Source organism: Pleurodeles waltl, chromosome 12 (genome assembly GCF_031143425.1).
Source record: "Pleurodeles waltl isolate 20211129_DDA chromosome 12, aPleWal1.hap1.20221129, whole genome shotgun sequence".
Lineage (NCBI taxonomy): Eukaryota > Metazoa > Chordata > Amphibia > Caudata > Salamandridae > Pleurodeles > Pleurodeles waltl.
The window spans coordinates 714817982-714834468 of NC_090451.1; the positions used below are offsets into that span (position 1 = coordinate 714817982).

General features: G+C 47.3%; 1 protein-coding gene and 1 pseudogene across 1 annotated transcript in view; one reads left to right on the top strand and one right to left on the bottom strand.

The window, feature by feature from the left end:
* LOC138267309 (zinc finger protein 208-like) overlaps positions 1-16487 on the top strand; it is a 331096-nt pseudogene that overhangs the window by 55536 nt on the left and 259073 nt on the right.
* LOC138267308 (transcriptional regulator ATRX homolog) overlaps positions 1-16487 on the bottom strand; it is a 51867-nt gene that overhangs the window by 1110 nt on the left and 34270 nt on the right. Inside the window, exons 6-8 of the mRNA XM_069216166.1 lie at positions 16033-16173; positions 6179-6355; positions 2974-3093 (exon numbers count right to left, since the gene is read on the bottom strand). Of these exons, the coding sequence (XP_069072267.1) occupies positions 2974-3093; positions 6179-6355; positions 16033-16173 (438 nt within the window). The remainder of the gene's footprint in view (positions 1-2973; positions 3094-6178; positions 6356-16032; positions 16174-16487) is intronic.

A 16487-nucleotide genomic window follows, 5' to 3' on the forward strand; every position in this document is an offset into this window, starting at 1 on the left:
TGCAACTTATACTGTAACCTTTTAAATAACCCTACAACCTCTGCCCTACATGAACTAACTACTTTACTCCTACTTACCAACGAGGGATATTTAAATAGATCAAGTACCCTGTCTGCCAAACTCTAAAATAGGGCCATAGTGCCTCATCGGGAAGATTATGCTAATACAGGAGTGAGTCGGTCATGGTGACGTGCTAGGGAATCACGGCTCTAGGCCTAGTCTGTTTATTATGAAAAGGTAAGGTAAAAGCAGTAGCCTTGAGCTTATTAGCTATGAAAAAAAAAAAAATCCATAGGTTTTTAAGGGAGGATTTTCATTACAGTATGTTAAAGCCTGTAGGCAGGTATTTTATTCCATGGAATCTCAAAGCTTCCCTTACTAGACATGGGTTTGCTGTTCGTCGCCCCCTCTGACAAACCCTGGAAGTAGAAGAAGTAGAAGATTTTCACTGGGCTAATCCTTGATAGGCCGTCTTAAAATGGGTTGTAAGCTGTTTTCCCAACTGATATTTTCTACATATTTATATTTTGATGGTTGACTCATAAGAAAGATAATCCTCAACATAGCAGGCCTAGACATTAATTTTAAATACTATACGCCAGATTGGCTGATTGGGAAATCCTGTGTCAGATGCCATAAGTTTGATCTGTTTATTATGAAAAGTTACAACAAAGGCAGTAGTCCCTGCGAGCTTCTTATGAAAATCAAACATTAAAACTAACAGGCCTCTAGGGATGGGCAGTTCCTACACTTTGTGGAAGACCTTGCACAGGTATTTTCTTGTATGGAACCTCACAGTGGGTAAGGAGTTTGGTGTTGGTCACCCCCTTGGCAAACTCCGGGGGTACGTGGTTTACATTGAGATAATCCTGGACATGTCTTCATGGGAAGGCCTGACAGGTTCAGTTGTGCACCAGCTCTGTAATCAAAAACCTAATACACACATAGAGGGTCTTTATGCCGGCTATCTTCTGCCACTCGTCAGTTCGGCTGTCACTCGCATTAAGCTTCTGGTCATGACAGCGCACAGCACGGGGCAATGGATCAGCACACTTCAGACATTGGTCTGTGGTGCTGTAGGGGGTGGCATTTTGCGGGGGTGGTGAGTCAGTCCTTCACTTCTCCATTATTCCTTTTGTAAGCCCTGTTTCATTTCTTTCATTATTTTACTTGGTTTTTAGGGGAGTACCCTGCAACTCCCCAGAGAGTGCCACTGAGCTGCTCGCTTGCTGCGTCAGCTGGCATGTTTTGCACCTCGCGTGGCCACTGCTCTTAAATTGGGCAGACATCTAGAAAATATATTGCCAACAGTTTATCATTCCTCTCCCTTACAAGATGGCTGCCATATTTTGAAGCGTCGTGTCAGCCATCTTGGATCAGTATGCTCCAGTGATACATAGTACACAGTATCATTCCAAGATGGTCATGAGGTATATTGAATGGTCCTCTTGGATTGGTGTACTTTAGAGAGTATCAACATTTTACTACTATAAGTGGACAATATCTTGCTTCTATACTTGGCAGGCATGAAGTAACTTTAATACAAAGAAATACTATGGAAAATACCAATACCATTGCAAGACTTCTGCCTGCTACTAGACTTTGTTTATTGCAAGTATAAGCTCGCCAGGTTTAGGCACAGAATGTTTCCTTTTTATTCGGTTTACTCTTTTAATGTATCTTGCAGGTGCTTACTGAGTGGGTGATTGCAAGATTGAGTCAGCGGGTGGACAAAGACCATGTATGATGAGATGTCTTGAGGACCTGCACTCAGCCAGGGAAGGGTCAGCTTCATTTGTAAGCCAGGCCTATTGACAATAGCAATATTTGTTTGACCTTTTCATTCACATTCCAATTCTAACACTAATGCTGTTGCACAGAACAGCAATACAGAGGTTATTTCCCACTGGTGAATAACTATTACGGCTACAGAACCCACAGACCTACAGAGAGAATGCCCGGATAAGAGATCCAGCATAAGCCCACACATTTATTTTTACATTGCACATACGCTGCTCCATAAAGATTATTTGGGGAAAGAACTGGAAAAACACTAAAATTGAAGGCAAGTTAAAACAGATAAAGCAAAAACGCAGGGGTCAGATGAAGTAAACCACAGAATACAATTACTCCAGTCCTAACTTACAACTCTAGAAGCGCACCCAAATATCCTTGAGTTTCTCCATGAAAAACATCCTTCTTGCTTCCAATGGATCTTGAGATGTCCTCACACACTTACAGGCTTTAAAAAGTTCAAGCTAATGTTATTATTGAGTTGTTCTGTTGTATTCTATCATCCTTGCCTATATCTACCCACCTCTCCTTGGGAATCTTGTATTATGTTTTTCTACCTTTGTGTTCTCATAGTTCCACATCTTCCCCGCTGCTCTCGTCACGTGGGCGGTTGAGCCTGGTGCAGGGTTGCCTTACACCCCAGCCTTTGATATTCACAAAATATCACGAGAGGAGATCTCACAGAGTCACCTCCTAGCCCTGACTTTGGGCATGATTTAGATCTTGGCAGAGGGGAATACTCCGTTACAAACGGAACGGATATCCTGTCCACCGCATTACGATCCCCATTATATCCTATGAAGATCGCAATATGGAGGACGGGATATCCGTCACATTTGTGCTAAACTTTAAGCTCACTCTAGGACCAAGCTGAAGAGATGAAGACCGCCATGAGCAGGTGTGATGTTGGGTGTCGGTCTGCGCTAAAGGGAAACCCTCGCCCGCTAATATTCTGGCTTCTTTGGAAATGGCTACACACACACACACTCCAGAGGTCTACCCTGGTCCCTATGGCAGAGACCGGTGTGCCAGGAAAGCTGTTGGCCTTAGACTGCCAATCAATGTGAGAAGTTCACGGCTTCCAATGTGAGGTGCCACCCTAGAGCGGTGACATCACTGTGGGTTTACATGCTAAAACCCCTTAAAAATGAAAGAAGTGAATACTACTAAAGACTTTACCCGTTTTGTCGTCTCCAGTACTGGGCAAGAGGGAAAGACTTTCTCATCTGATCGGCCAATATTTGCATCCTTCTTCTTATCCCTTCTTGTGGTCTGCTTGGTGGATTCAGAGTCACCTCGCTGCAAAAGAGCAATGCACAACATACATGGTTACCAGTGGACCTCTCTCTGTTGCCCTCTGCATACTCTCTGTGCTCACTCATCTCATCTGGACTATTGAGCATCAAGATGTGAATTTGAAGATGGCCTTCAGCAACGCCTTCAGAGTGCTGCTCGTGAGGCAGAGCATCATGTGTGAGCTGACCAGGACTCGCATGAAGAAGTTCATTCGTTGAAGGAATGATGTTCGAAGTGGTTTTCAGAAGGGCAGGCCCAGCTATAGTGTTGATAGCATCCAGACACAACGCACCAGTGGCGTGGAGGGATTTTTGTCATGTTTCTCATATGGTTCAGACTTAAGTAGAATATTCTGCCTGCCTTTTTGGTAGGGGTTTTGCTTTCTTGGGTACAAAGGCTGGTTTTGAGGAATTCAGTATGGGTCCCTGGCACATTGACCACCTCAGTGGTGGCATTTATCTCTGCTCTGATGCTGCTGAAAGTCCTACACTTGGAACTATTCCTACTTCACAACCATGCATCGTGCTTTACTGCTCCAAGGGGCACATGACATTTATCAGGGACACAGGCTGACTTTATTGTAAAATGGGAAACAAAAGGATAATTTATTGAACTTCTACTTGACATTTTAATGAGCAAGATTATACACAAATCTTTTATGATAAAGCCATTTGAACCTTAAGGATTTAGTGACTTATCATTGTTCTAATTTATTCTGCTGCCCTGGTGTCTCTCCAAGAGTTAATCCTCTGCTCAGCTGGCACTGCTTAGGGCAAGTGTTAGGTTTTTGCCCCTGTTCCATGAGGTAGAAGGTTCACCCACAGAGGTGAGAGTGTGATACTGGATTCCAGGTTTGAGAGTTTGTCCTCCTTGACTATCCGTGATAGCGCAGATGAGCAGTCAAGGCTTAACTCAAGGGGGCAAGTTACACCCAGATACATTGTAAGACAACATCATCACTGAGTTGTACGTCAGAATATCAAGGACAAACTTATTGTAGGGCCAAAATATTAAGGATCAAGGTTTTGTGAATGTAAGTGAGTACAGAGAAGTACCTGTTTACTATTCCTAACTTCATGTCTAAGGACCTTGAAGATACATATGTGGTCAAGATGTATACAGTGTGAAGGTAGTAAACCTATACTTACCCAAACGCACTTATGTTCACAGTAATTTGGTTCTTCTAGGCTGTGAAATTTTGGCCCTGAGATATTTTGTAGTTGTTATTCATGTGGAACATCTATAAAGGTGGGAAGAAGGTGGACTATCCGGCCAGCAAGGATTGTTACTTAAATATCCAGACTGAGAAAAATAAAACCAAGCAATAGAATCACACAGCACAATAAACACACAAGCAGTAGCGCTGTGGAGCCAATTCACAGAGTATAGTGTTGGCGATCACTTAATGATCACGAGCACTGTACTTTTCATGATCCAGAGCTTACCAACCCTAAAGACTGCAAACTTCTCTAATAAGAAACAAAGACCAGATTCATCCTATGGGAGGGATCTGTCTGAGCTGGTCCTCCTGTCACGAACGAAGATTTCTGCTGTGCGGCAGTGATCTCAGAACTCTGTTCACCATGTGGGCCCTCGATTCACTCTCACAGAATCCAGATCAATCATGTTATACTGTGTGAGAGGATCTGATACTGCACCCACCCTCCAGAATTTTAAGAGATTTATTGTTTGTGATCACCGGTAAGTAGCGTCTAGGCAACCTGTGCAGAACTTCAACAGCATGTGAGCACAGGAACATCAATGTTATCACATCTTCTCTGGGAAGCCTGCTGCGCCTACAGATTTAAGTTTTTGGACACATTACTGTAAAGTTTACTGTAGAGTTCAATTTCTTGTGCTCAACTGGATCCGAGTCTGTGTATGCAGAAGTGACTGCAGCGACAATGGGCATCGAAAAGGGGTTCTGACCCTTCCGGGAAACTGGGAGGTGGGAGGGGAGCTCACAAGGTCACGAGCGCTTGCATGAGCTGGAGTAAGCCTCACCTTGTCTGTCTAGACTACTGCAGTATGGTCAGCAGCCGACTGAAAGCCACAAAGAGTGCATCCTTATAGTTTAAAATACCGACCACTCATTTACTGGTAACGGTGGGTTTAGCCTGCACCATTGCGAAGATGCCATTGGCAAATGTTCCAATGTTTGTAATCATTAATGTGACTGAAATATATAAAACAATTTCAGACATTAATTTCATTATAAAAAAATAAACACACAAGAAGTCTCTGGTTGCGGACGTCATGCTAGGGCCAGCAGACATCACACTTACTTCTGTACCCAAAGGAGTAGATGTGCTGCCACCCATGAGACCTGAAGGCAAGAGGTCAATGGAGGGTGGGGGAGAACTTTGAGAGTGCTGGCAGAGAGACCAATTTAGGGTCTACCCTTGTCCCAACAGTCATCAGGTTAGCACTGGGAGCAACAGCTTTCAGTTTGGAGGATGTCTTAAATTAGGCAGCCTCAAAGGATGGCACAGTGGGCAACCTGGTGCATACCTTACACTAGATGCCCCCAACCCGAGTCAAGAAGCAATATAGGGGACCTTCTGGGAGACCCCCCCTGCTCCTAACCTTACAGTGGTCTCTCCCGCTCTGCCTTTAAAGTGGTCTCTCTCGCTCCTGCTCTTACAGTGGTCTCTCCCACTCTTACAGTGGTATCTCCCGCTCCTGCCCTTACAGGGGTCTCTCCCGCTCCTGCCCTTACAGTGGTCTCTCCTGCTCTTACAGTGGTCTCTCCCGCTCCTGCCCTTACAGGGGTCTCTCCCGCTCCTGCCCTTACAGTGGTCTCTCCTGCTCTTACAGTGGTCTCTCCCGCTCCTGCCCTTACAGCCGTCTCTCCCGCTCCTGCCCTTACAGCGGTCTCTCCCGCTCCTGCCCTTACAGTGGTCTCTCCTGCTCCTGCCCTTACAGTGGCCTCTCCCGCTCCTGCCCTTACAGTGGTCTCTCCTGCTCCTGCTCTCACAGTGGTGTCTCCCGCTCCTGCCCTTACTGTGTTCTCTCCCACTCATCGGGGTCACACACTCCTCCTTCAGTAATTGTGCATTTCAGGCCCCACACATGGGAGGGGAGGTACCTGCTTCTTGCTTCCGCGCGGAGGGCTGGGGGAGACCCAGGTGCCTTCACGATCTCCATCGCTTAGTCCTTTCTTGATGTTCTTCTTGGTCTGCTCCTGGCTGCTCTTGCTGGGCGAGAGTTTCTTTAGGTGCTCCCCCATGAATCCCGGAGGGGAGATCTTCTTCCTTTCTATGACCTGTAAGAAAAGAATTAGCAAAGCCCTTTATCTTTTCTGGCTCATGCATACTCCGACAGCTTCCGACAAACCTCAAAGCTGTCCGTGTTAACAGAGCTTTGTACCTTACACTACATGTGTCTGTGATGCTAGGACTGAGCCCACAATGGCACCCCCTGTGGGGTCCAGTGGACCCCCAGAGGCTTTACAGAGGCTAAAGTAGAAAGTACTAATGCTCTTTTGTGTAGTGTGGGCGAGCAGTTAGGCTTATCAGAGGGTAGTGCAAAGCATTTGTTGTACACGCACAGGCAATAAATGAAACACTCACTCAATGACTGACTCTAGACCAATGTTTTATATAGCAAAACTATACTTTGTTACTTTCTTTCTAGAACCAAAGGGATCTTTGTTGCCTGTAAGTACAGTTTCAAGAATGTATCACTTTAATGTATCAAATACACTTTGTTTAGAATGCACAGGTGAAACAGTTTACAGGTAAGTAAGACTTTTCACTTTCAAAAGTAGATACAGTGCAATTTCTCAAAGAAAGCAATGCAGACGACGGGAGGAAAATAACAATACAATTCACAGGTAAGTTCTCGACTTACGATCCCAGTCTTAGGGGGCTAAGATGTACACAGTGCAAAATGTAGGAAGACACTAGAAGTGCATCACAAGCAAAGAGGGGCCGGCCGGGTGCAGAGGTCAAAGTTGCTGTTGGGCACCCAGTGGAATCCTGTAGAGATGGGGGCGCTCAGAAAGAGACTGCTTGTAGGTAAGTATCCACGACTTCAGGGCATAAACCTGGGGGGTTTAGATCAGCACTGGGGGGGCACGGATCAGCACCAACCACCCACCCTCACCGGCACGAGGGCAGCGGGGCGCAGGGTGCAAACACGGCATCAGGAGCCCAATGCTTTTCAATGAGGGAACCTCGAGGGTCACAAAGATGCTGCAGGCGTTGTTGTCCAGAGAGTCGACTGAAGAAAAACAACTGCTGTACAGATTTAGAGAGCCCACTGGACGTTGCTGGACCGTTGGTTGGGTTCCCCAAGGCCAGGGTCTGTGGGTGCAGGGGTACCTTTAGGTGTCGGGAAATCTTCTCGGGAGCTGGTCGCGGTCAGGAGGGTCCTCTGCATTTAGGCTGCAGGCGTCGTCTTGGTCAGGAGGGGTCAACCCAGGGTGGGCTCGAGGAATCACCTGGGGACCTTCTCTGGACCGGTGAGCCACCTGGACACCGGGTGTAGGCGTCGAGTTCAGAGTGGGCAGGACTCACTGATCCGGGGTGGCTCTGAAGTCCTATGTGGACAGGGCTGCTGTCCTCTGGAGTTCTTGGTCCTTAGGCATGCAGGCAGTCCTCTAAGGGTTTGTAGAGGTTGCTGGTCTTGCAGGACGAGTCGTTTTGTTGTAGCAAGATTCTTGAAGCTGCAGACAGGCCAGTAGAGCTGGGGCCAAGTCAGTTGTCATCTGGAGTCTTCTCTGCTGGTATGGCTCTCCAGTCCTTCTTGTAAGGTAGCCAGGAATCTGAAGAGCAAGGTTCAGGGGTGCCTCTAAATACGGGATTTAGGTGTGTTACGGGGCCAGAGGGCAGTAGCCAATGGCTACTGTCCCTGAGGGTGGTTACACCCTTTCTGTCCCCACTCTCTTTGGGGAGGCACATTCCTAACCCTATTGGCCAATATCCTCCAAAGCAAGATGGAGAATCCTGCCAAGAGGGGTTCACCTCAGCTCTGGGCACCTCCTAATGTTTACTAATTTTCCCACCAAAAGTGGGGCTTGGTCCGGGAGGCGGGCATCTTCCACTAGCTGGAGTGCCCAGGGGCAGTGTAACACAAGGCAGGAGACTTTGAGGCTCACCACCAAGTGTTGCAGTTCCTGCAGGGAGGTGGGGTGAAGCACCTCCACCCAGAGCAGGCTATGTTTCTGACGCTAGAAAGCACAAAGGCTCTCACCCCATGTGGTCAAAAACCTGTCTATTAGTAGCAGGCTGGCACAGACTGGTCAGCATTGCACTAAAGGGTTGGGTGAGATACAGGGGGTTATCTCTAAGATGCCCTCTGGTTGGATTTTTCAATACATCGAACACTGGTTTATTGAGCTGAGAAGTTTGATACCAATCTTCTCAACTTTCAGTGAAGCCATCATGGAGCTGAGGAGTTCCTAATGACAAACTCCCAGCCCAATATGGCCACACTGCACTTACAATGTCTTAGAATGGACTTAGACACTGTAGGGACATAGTGCTCATGCAGCTATGTCCTCTTCTGTTGTATAGTGCCCCCTGCCTCAGGGCTGTAACGACTGCTAGAGGGGTGACCTACCTATGCCACAGGCAGTGTGGGCAAGGCACCCAAAGAGGGGTGTGATGTTGACTTTACTTTTTCTCCCCCAAAGCACACACAAGCTACAATGTCAGTGTTTAGTGAGGGGTCCCTTAGGATGGCACAAACATGCTGCAGCCCTTAGGGGACCCTCCTTTGCCACAGGGCCCTTGGTGCCACTGGTACCTCTGGTACCTTTAACAAGAGACTTGTCTGTGTGCCAGGGGTGTGCCAATAGTGGAAGCAATGGTGCAGTTTAAGGAAAGAGCACTGGTGCTGGGGCCTGGTTAGAAGGATCCCAGCACACGCTCAAGATAGCATCAGATATCAGGCACAAAATGGGGTGGTAACCATGCCAGAAGGGCACGTTCCTACACCCCCAACTTAGAATGAATGACTAGTCCCTAGGAGATTATCTCACTATTCAAGACATTAAAGAGACTTGGACCAGGTGCTGCGAAAATATTTTCTAAACTAAGACACCCTAAAAACAGAAATGTAGTTTAGCTTTAATTGAACAGTCGCTCCTGCCCCACATGGGGGTGATTTTATTTGAAGCTTCCATAGTTGCAGTAACTGTAGGTGGCCACAGGCTGTGCTCGGCCTCCTTCAAGGGAGGGCTGAAGTGTGTATACACCTTGTGACACCTTAAGGGCAGTAGTAGCTTTAAAAGGGCAGGTCCTGATTATTGTATTGTATTGTAATAGTATTTATATAGCTCTTACTACCCCTGACGAGGCATCGAAGCGCTTTTTGGCGAGTAGCACGCTACTCCGGAACCCAACAAGAATGATATCAGTCTTTAGGAGTTATTTTCAACAGGAAGCTTTCTCTAGCTCGGAGTGTCAATAGAGTGGCGAGCACACGTCTCGCCTGCTCCAGAGATGAAGGAATATTCTGCTGACGGTACCATCGCGTGCTAAGTGGCTGACTGCGAACAGTGTGATCCTTGGCAGGCTTGGTTACTGCAGCGCACTCTTACCGGGGGCGCAGAAATTCTTATTAAAAAGACTGCAAGGAGTCAAGTCTCAGCAGCAGAGCCAGCTTTGAATTCTCAGCTGCCAAGGTTTCAGATTGCTAATCATTTCAGTGTAGCTATGAGTGACACTTTCTGGCGGGAAAACTCAAGCGATGAAGATGAAGGAACCACAGATATATCGTATTATAGTGAGCATCCTATACCTCCCACTGTACACCAAATAAACTCACAAGATATGTCCCTGGAAGGTGCGTTTGGTCAGCATCGGCAAATGTTCATGATCAGAGCAGCCCGGCTTTGACATAAACTTCCGACCAGCGTAAGGGCCGCTGTTGATTTACTTTAATTTAGGAAGGGCCTAAAAACTTGGCCCTTCCCGGCCCCCCTATGTTTTTGCGGCCCCCTCCCTTGTGTTATAACATGAGCGCAGATAACATTTGGCCTTATCTAAGCTTCTTGCGTCAGGATACCTGTGAGGTGGCCGCGCGTCTTATAAATGTTTTAAATAAATAAATGTATTTTTGTAACTGTATGTTTGTAAAACCCTCCTTCAATTACCCCCGCCGCCCCCCCTCCCCCACCATTTATTAGTAAGTACTCCCCATTTTTCAGTCTCTCCCACTTGTCTCGCTGGAGAATCTCTTTATTCGTGAGATTGGGAGGGTTGGGGTGACGAACCCACACGTTTGAAAGGAGAATGTCTGCCTTGCAGGGCTTGTTATGTTAACTCATCACAATCATCGGAAACAATGTCTTGGATCACAAACTTCACCAGAGTCGAACCAAGTGAACTCCGCTCCCACCACTGGATGCTCAGAACATCTTTAAATCAGGCATTACATATCATCACCAAAGAAGACTAAGATATCAGACAGTAGCAAGTTGTGCACTGACGTCTTTCAGCGTGCTTGTAGCTGCAATGCATGCAGGCCACTATCTGTGGTCCCCGTGATGAGCTATGAACACAGGGACGGCCCCTTAATGGAACCATTGCTGCTTTAAACTACAGGTGTCCTGCTTGGAAGACATCAGGGGCGTAGGCACGGTCTCTCTGTTCCACTGCCTGCCGCCCCCCCAAGCCCCCTACACAGAGGGCAAGCTGCTGAATGGGGCAGCTTTCCCTTAGCGAATCAGTAACCCCGTATTTAAAATGTTAGAAACATTTCAATGGCTTAAAGACATCATCCATGGAAACTTTCATCGTCAATCACCTATAGGAGGGTGCACCCCTTTCAAGCCCCTCAAATCTGCAGTTCAGAAGATGTAAGGTTGTCCCAATCAGGAAGGTTTTTCTCAATCATGTAAAGTTCTTTTTATCAGGTAAGTTTCTCCCAACCAAGTAAGGCTTTCTTGATCTGATAAGGTTCTCCTGATCAGGAAAGTTTCTCTGAATCAGGCAACGGTGCTCCCGATCAGGGAGAGATGGCCTCTTTGTAAGATTGGTCTACATGGTAGAAATTGTCTTTAATTTTATCATTGTAGGAGGCTGTCCTGGTTTGTAGTGGGTACCAAAGGTACTTTCACCTTGTGCCAGGTCCCGTTATCCCTTATTAGTGAAATGTAGGCAGTGTTGCAGCAGCTTAGGCTGATAGAGGTAGCTGTAGCAGAGCAGCCAAGGCTGAACTAGGAGACATGCAAAGCTCCTGCAATACCACTACAGTAACACAGTACCTATATACAATAAAAGACAATACTCAGTGTTACCAAAAATAAAGGTACTTTATTTTAGTGACACAAGGCCAAAAATACCTTAGAGGCAATACTCCCTCTGGAGGTAAGTATTATACACAATATATACACTAGTAACCAAAATCAGGTAAGTAAACAGTCATAGAATAGTGCAACCAGTAGAAAATACAATAGATTTCAATGGGCCTAGAGGGCAACACAAACCATATACTAAAATAGTGGAATGTGAATGTCGAATCCCTGCCCCCTAGGTAAGTGTAGTGTGTAGAGGGGCGTTGTGAGTGTAAGAAAAGACCAAAGGTAAGTAAAGCACCCCACCCCAGGAGCCCAGGACAGCAGGAGTAAAGTACATCAACTTTCCTCAGGACAAACTAAAACTGTAAACTGTAAACTTCACACTTGTATAGCGCACTACTCACCCGTTAGGGTCTCAAGGCGCTGTACGCACACCGCTGTGGAACCCCTCCTGGCTTTTCCCTGTGAGGCACCCACTCCTGGACAGCCCCAGGGTGAAGGCAGGCATCCAAGCGCTGTGAGAGCCGTTGTGGAGATTAAGCAAGCTATTGCCCCTAGTTACAGAGTGGGACCCATTAATTAGATGAGGCACCGAGGCGAGAATTATCTGGTCCAAGGGAATTGAGCCTAAGACCCTCCGAGGTGGGAACTGAACCCTGGTCCTGGGACAGATCTCTGCATCAGGGTCTGCCACTCTAACCATTGTGCCACACTTCCCAACTACAAGTCGTGATAAATAATTATGCAAGAACCAAGCAAGACTGCAAGCAACAAACCATGAATTCCTGGACCTGAAGACCTGTGGAGAGAGGAGACCAAGTCCAGAAGTCGAAGAAGAGTCCAGGAAGAACAGAAGCCCCTGCCAACCTGGAAGAAGGTGCAAAAGTGGATTTTCCGGTCAGAAGAAAAATACAGAAATTCACCAGAGAAGATGGCTGTGGGTTCCTGCTTGGTGCAAGAGATGTCCCATGTTGAGTTGTTGGATGCAGGCTGTTTGCGTCGCTGGATTCCACCAACAAGCCGTGGTTCAAACAAGTACGCAGTTTGCATCGAAGAGGAGCTGCCTGGATCCAGGAGGGACCTGCGGGTCTCAACTCGGACTGAGGAGACAGAGGGGGCTCTCAGCACTTCAGAGAGCTCTCAGAAGACCAGGCAGCACCCACGGGAGTCCCCGAACGCAGGGACAAAGAAGATGCAAAGTGCGGTCGTTGCATCACTACACAGGAGGATCCCACGCCGCCGGAGAACAACTTAGAGAGCTGTGCGTCGCAGGATGGAGTGGTGGGGACCTGGGCTATGCTGTGCACGAATAACTTTTGGAAGAAGTGCACAGAAGCCCAAGGAGCTGCAGAAGACCACAGGGGTGCTGTCGCAGCACGGGGAGACAAGCTCTTACCTTCACCAAATTTGACACCTGGACCTTTGAACAGTGTGGGTCACGTGGGTCCACCACCTGTGTTCCAGGGAGCACGCTCGTCATGGAGGCATGAGAGCAGTGTCAGGATTGGCCTTAGCGCCCTCGATTTACCCCCCCCCCCCCAGACAGACTGGCAGCCTGTGTCTGCTGTCTCCAACCAGGCAACACAGGTCAGGTTGGAGATAACTCAGTGTGCATGCCGGTTTGGCCGTCCTGAGACTGGCCAAACCCACATGCGCACTGATAACAGCGCTACCACTCCTCCTCCCTGCCTGGCATCCCCCATGGCCCAGCCTCCTAGAAAAATAAAATGATATTAAACAACGTTTATTATCATTTTATTTTTCAAGTTTTGCAGTTGCTGTTGCTGGCGGGGGCTGCGCTCCTCCTCCATAGAGGCGGAGCCACCGCTGAAAACAAAACACTAACACAAGACTTCTACTAGAACTCAGGAGAAAAGACAAGCAAAAGTCATAACACAAGAGTTCTAATTAGAACATGGGTAGCAGAAACAAGAGAATGAGATTCCGTGGGCAAAACTGTGACGAAAACGGTTCCTCGAATGTTGATACTTACGGAGAATCAGACTTCAAGCTCTGATATAGACAACCAGGGGTGGCACCTATTCCAGTGACTCAAGACACAGAAAACCACCACCTTGTATTTGCAGGACACGTGGAGTAACATTATACTTTCTGCTACTGAGACCATTTCATTTGGCCTAGCTGTGTTTTGTACAAACCACTTAGTTCACCATAGGTACAGACATAGGTGGTCATTCCGAGTCTGGCGGTGTTGAGACCACCAGACTCAGGGTCGTGGTCGGACCGCCGCAGTAGTGGCAGTCCAACCACCCCATTCTGACCTTGGTGGAGCCGCCAGTGTCGGCCCACCGACACTGCCAGGTTGCCGCTATGCGGCAGCCTGGCGGTTCTGGCAGTCGTAATCCGCCAGACTTTTGAGTCCCCATCTGCCAGTCTTTCCATGAGGGTTTACACCGCCGTGGAAAAGCTGGCAACATCGGGGTGCTGCGGGCCACTTAGGGGCCCCTGCAGGGCCCATGCACTTGGCATGGGCAGTGCAGGGACCCCCATGCACAGCCCTGTTGCACATTTCACTTCCTGAATTACAGGCAGTGAAATGCAAGACAGGAGCTGCTGCACCTTCAGCACCGCCACATTGGCGCCGGCTTGATTCCGAGCTGGCGTCAAAGTTAAGGCCCTCTTCACCGCAGGGCCGGCGGGCGGAAATGTTTTTTCCACCCGCCGACCCTGCGGTGAAGTTGGAATAGGGCCAGCGGGGTCCAGGCCACACTAGCGGTCAGGTGGCGGGATGAGTAGAGGCCGCCCGCCAAACTCAGAATGACAACCATAGTCTCTGGTCAGATCGTTTAGCTCTTGATGTTAGTATCATCCCCATCCTGAGTGACCTCTATCGCTGGTAGTTTATGGGCAGCTACTGTGATCCATTGAGCAGGATCTGCTGGTTACTCAGGATCTCTTATTGGATAATGAATGGGCAGACATGAAAATGGGAGATTGTCACGTGGCCAACAAGCCAGAATAACAGCTGGACCCGCAGTCTCCCCCAACACCCATAGCACATCTAAGAATAAAATACTGTGCTCAGGAAGCAAGGGAACAAAACAAAGTAATGGCGAAGAAAACTCGGTTCAAAGGGACTCTCAGGGTTACACCAAGCGCTACGCAGAATTAAGCAAGAGGTGCTTCACTATCATCAAACATATCATTTTAAATTCAACACTATTTGTAATGGAGCAAACTCAGGCTCCACGGGTCAATTGGGCACTATGGTTTGAGTAGAAACCTGCCAGCTCCTAAAGTTGAAATAAGTCTCCAAACAAACACAAATAAAAGAGTTGGAGACAGCCAGAAAAATTGCAAGTTCTGTAGAAGTTTACAAATATAGTGGCCAAGACAACAAAGGTGCACAGAAACCTTGGCGCCAGGGGGCTGCCTCTAGAGATGGTCCCCTTTGCCCTGCAGTAAAAAGAAAACACATCAAATGGCTCTAATGTGGTCTGACCCATTACCCTTCTGTGTGCGCGTAGTGTGTATTGGTTCCAAAAGGCAAACAAAGCTTTCTCTAACTAAACATAAACTGGACCTACTTTATTGTAGTCAATCAGTCACAAAAAAAGATCCAGGAGTGATCCTAGTCCAGTGGGTGATCTCTGGGACAGAAGACTCATCTCAGTTACTAAAAGTGTATGAATTGATGAATGATTAGCAACAATGTATGGGATAGATTACACCCTAACACACATTATAAGGATATTACAATTCACATAAGCACTCTGTGACCGTATAGAGGAATGAGCAAAAGGCTGACTTCCTTTTTAAGCTCAGGGAACTCTGCGGTGAGTTGCAGTATCTTTATGATGTATGGCAGAGGGTTCTTTATTCGTTGTAATACATGGTCACCCCATCAACCCTCCCACAAACTACTTGAATCCTTTGTGTGTTGCTCTGTTACATGATAGAAATAGGATGTTTGCAGGCACAAAAAATAAAAGTAGAAACTGTATTACAAAATTAGACACACCAAAAAGGCAGTTAGATATTTGTTACAAAATATATTATAGATTAGTGTAAAACCAGTCACATTAAAAAAACACTGAAGCTGCAGGACAGCGTAAGCTCCGTCATCTGACTTTCCCCTCATGTGCTGGCAGGCATTATGACAACAGAACTCAAATGTAAGAAATGAATACGGCTGAGAGACTGTCATTTCTTTAGTACAGGAGACTAGAGCTATCACAAGCCACCTGTAATGAGGAGATCAGAGAGGGCCTGTTATACAGGGATTGTATACTCCAATGTATTATAATGAGAGTAAAAGACTGGGAGGAGGGCACAGGTGAAAATGTAACAACAATTTCGGTAGTACTTCTACTCTTGCTTCCATGATCCAGTCTCGGAGGAAGAACCAAGTATGCAGAAATGTGTGTAAATATGTATGTGGTAGCTGTATAGGAAGAATATAGCTGAAAATCATTGGAGCACGTGGAGGCGAGGAATATAGGCAAACTCACACACAGATACTCACATACCAGCATGCCCAGACGCGAGAGATGCTGCACTTGGGCGCGCACATAAATGTTACATGCACGTGGGTGGGAACACATAAATGCATATGCAGACAAGCACCCATGCACACAGTTACACTTATGAAGATAGACACACTTTCCCCTTCACTACCTGGATGTACTGCCTACGTGAACTTCTAACTAGATAGGAAGAAGAAAGAGGCTCACGGGTTTCTTGGCAGGCTGTGATGTGCCTTTGCCGACCCCTTTCTCGCCTGAAGGCCTGAATCTTGAATCCTTCACTGTTCTTTTCCGCGTCCCTTCCTTGCTGGTGTCTGTGCAGGAGGCTGTCTTCTCATTGTCGCGCAGCTGTGAAGAGAGGTTGGTAGAGTCATCAGCTTCATGCGCAGACTCCTATCTGCCCCTTAGCATGTGAACATGGCTCCCTCACACTTTAGGGTGCAATCACTGTGTAACTGATTACACAGAGAATATACAAACTGACATCACTGAGCACTACAGCCCGTACAGGTCGTGTTTGGTGACATGTACCACACACATTAGTATACAGCGGGTGTTAACAACATAGGCATGCTCATAAAAAGAAAACCAATGGATAGAAAACAGACACCTGCTTGTATGAAAGGTCCCTGCAGGTCCTAAAACCTCACTATCACATGCAG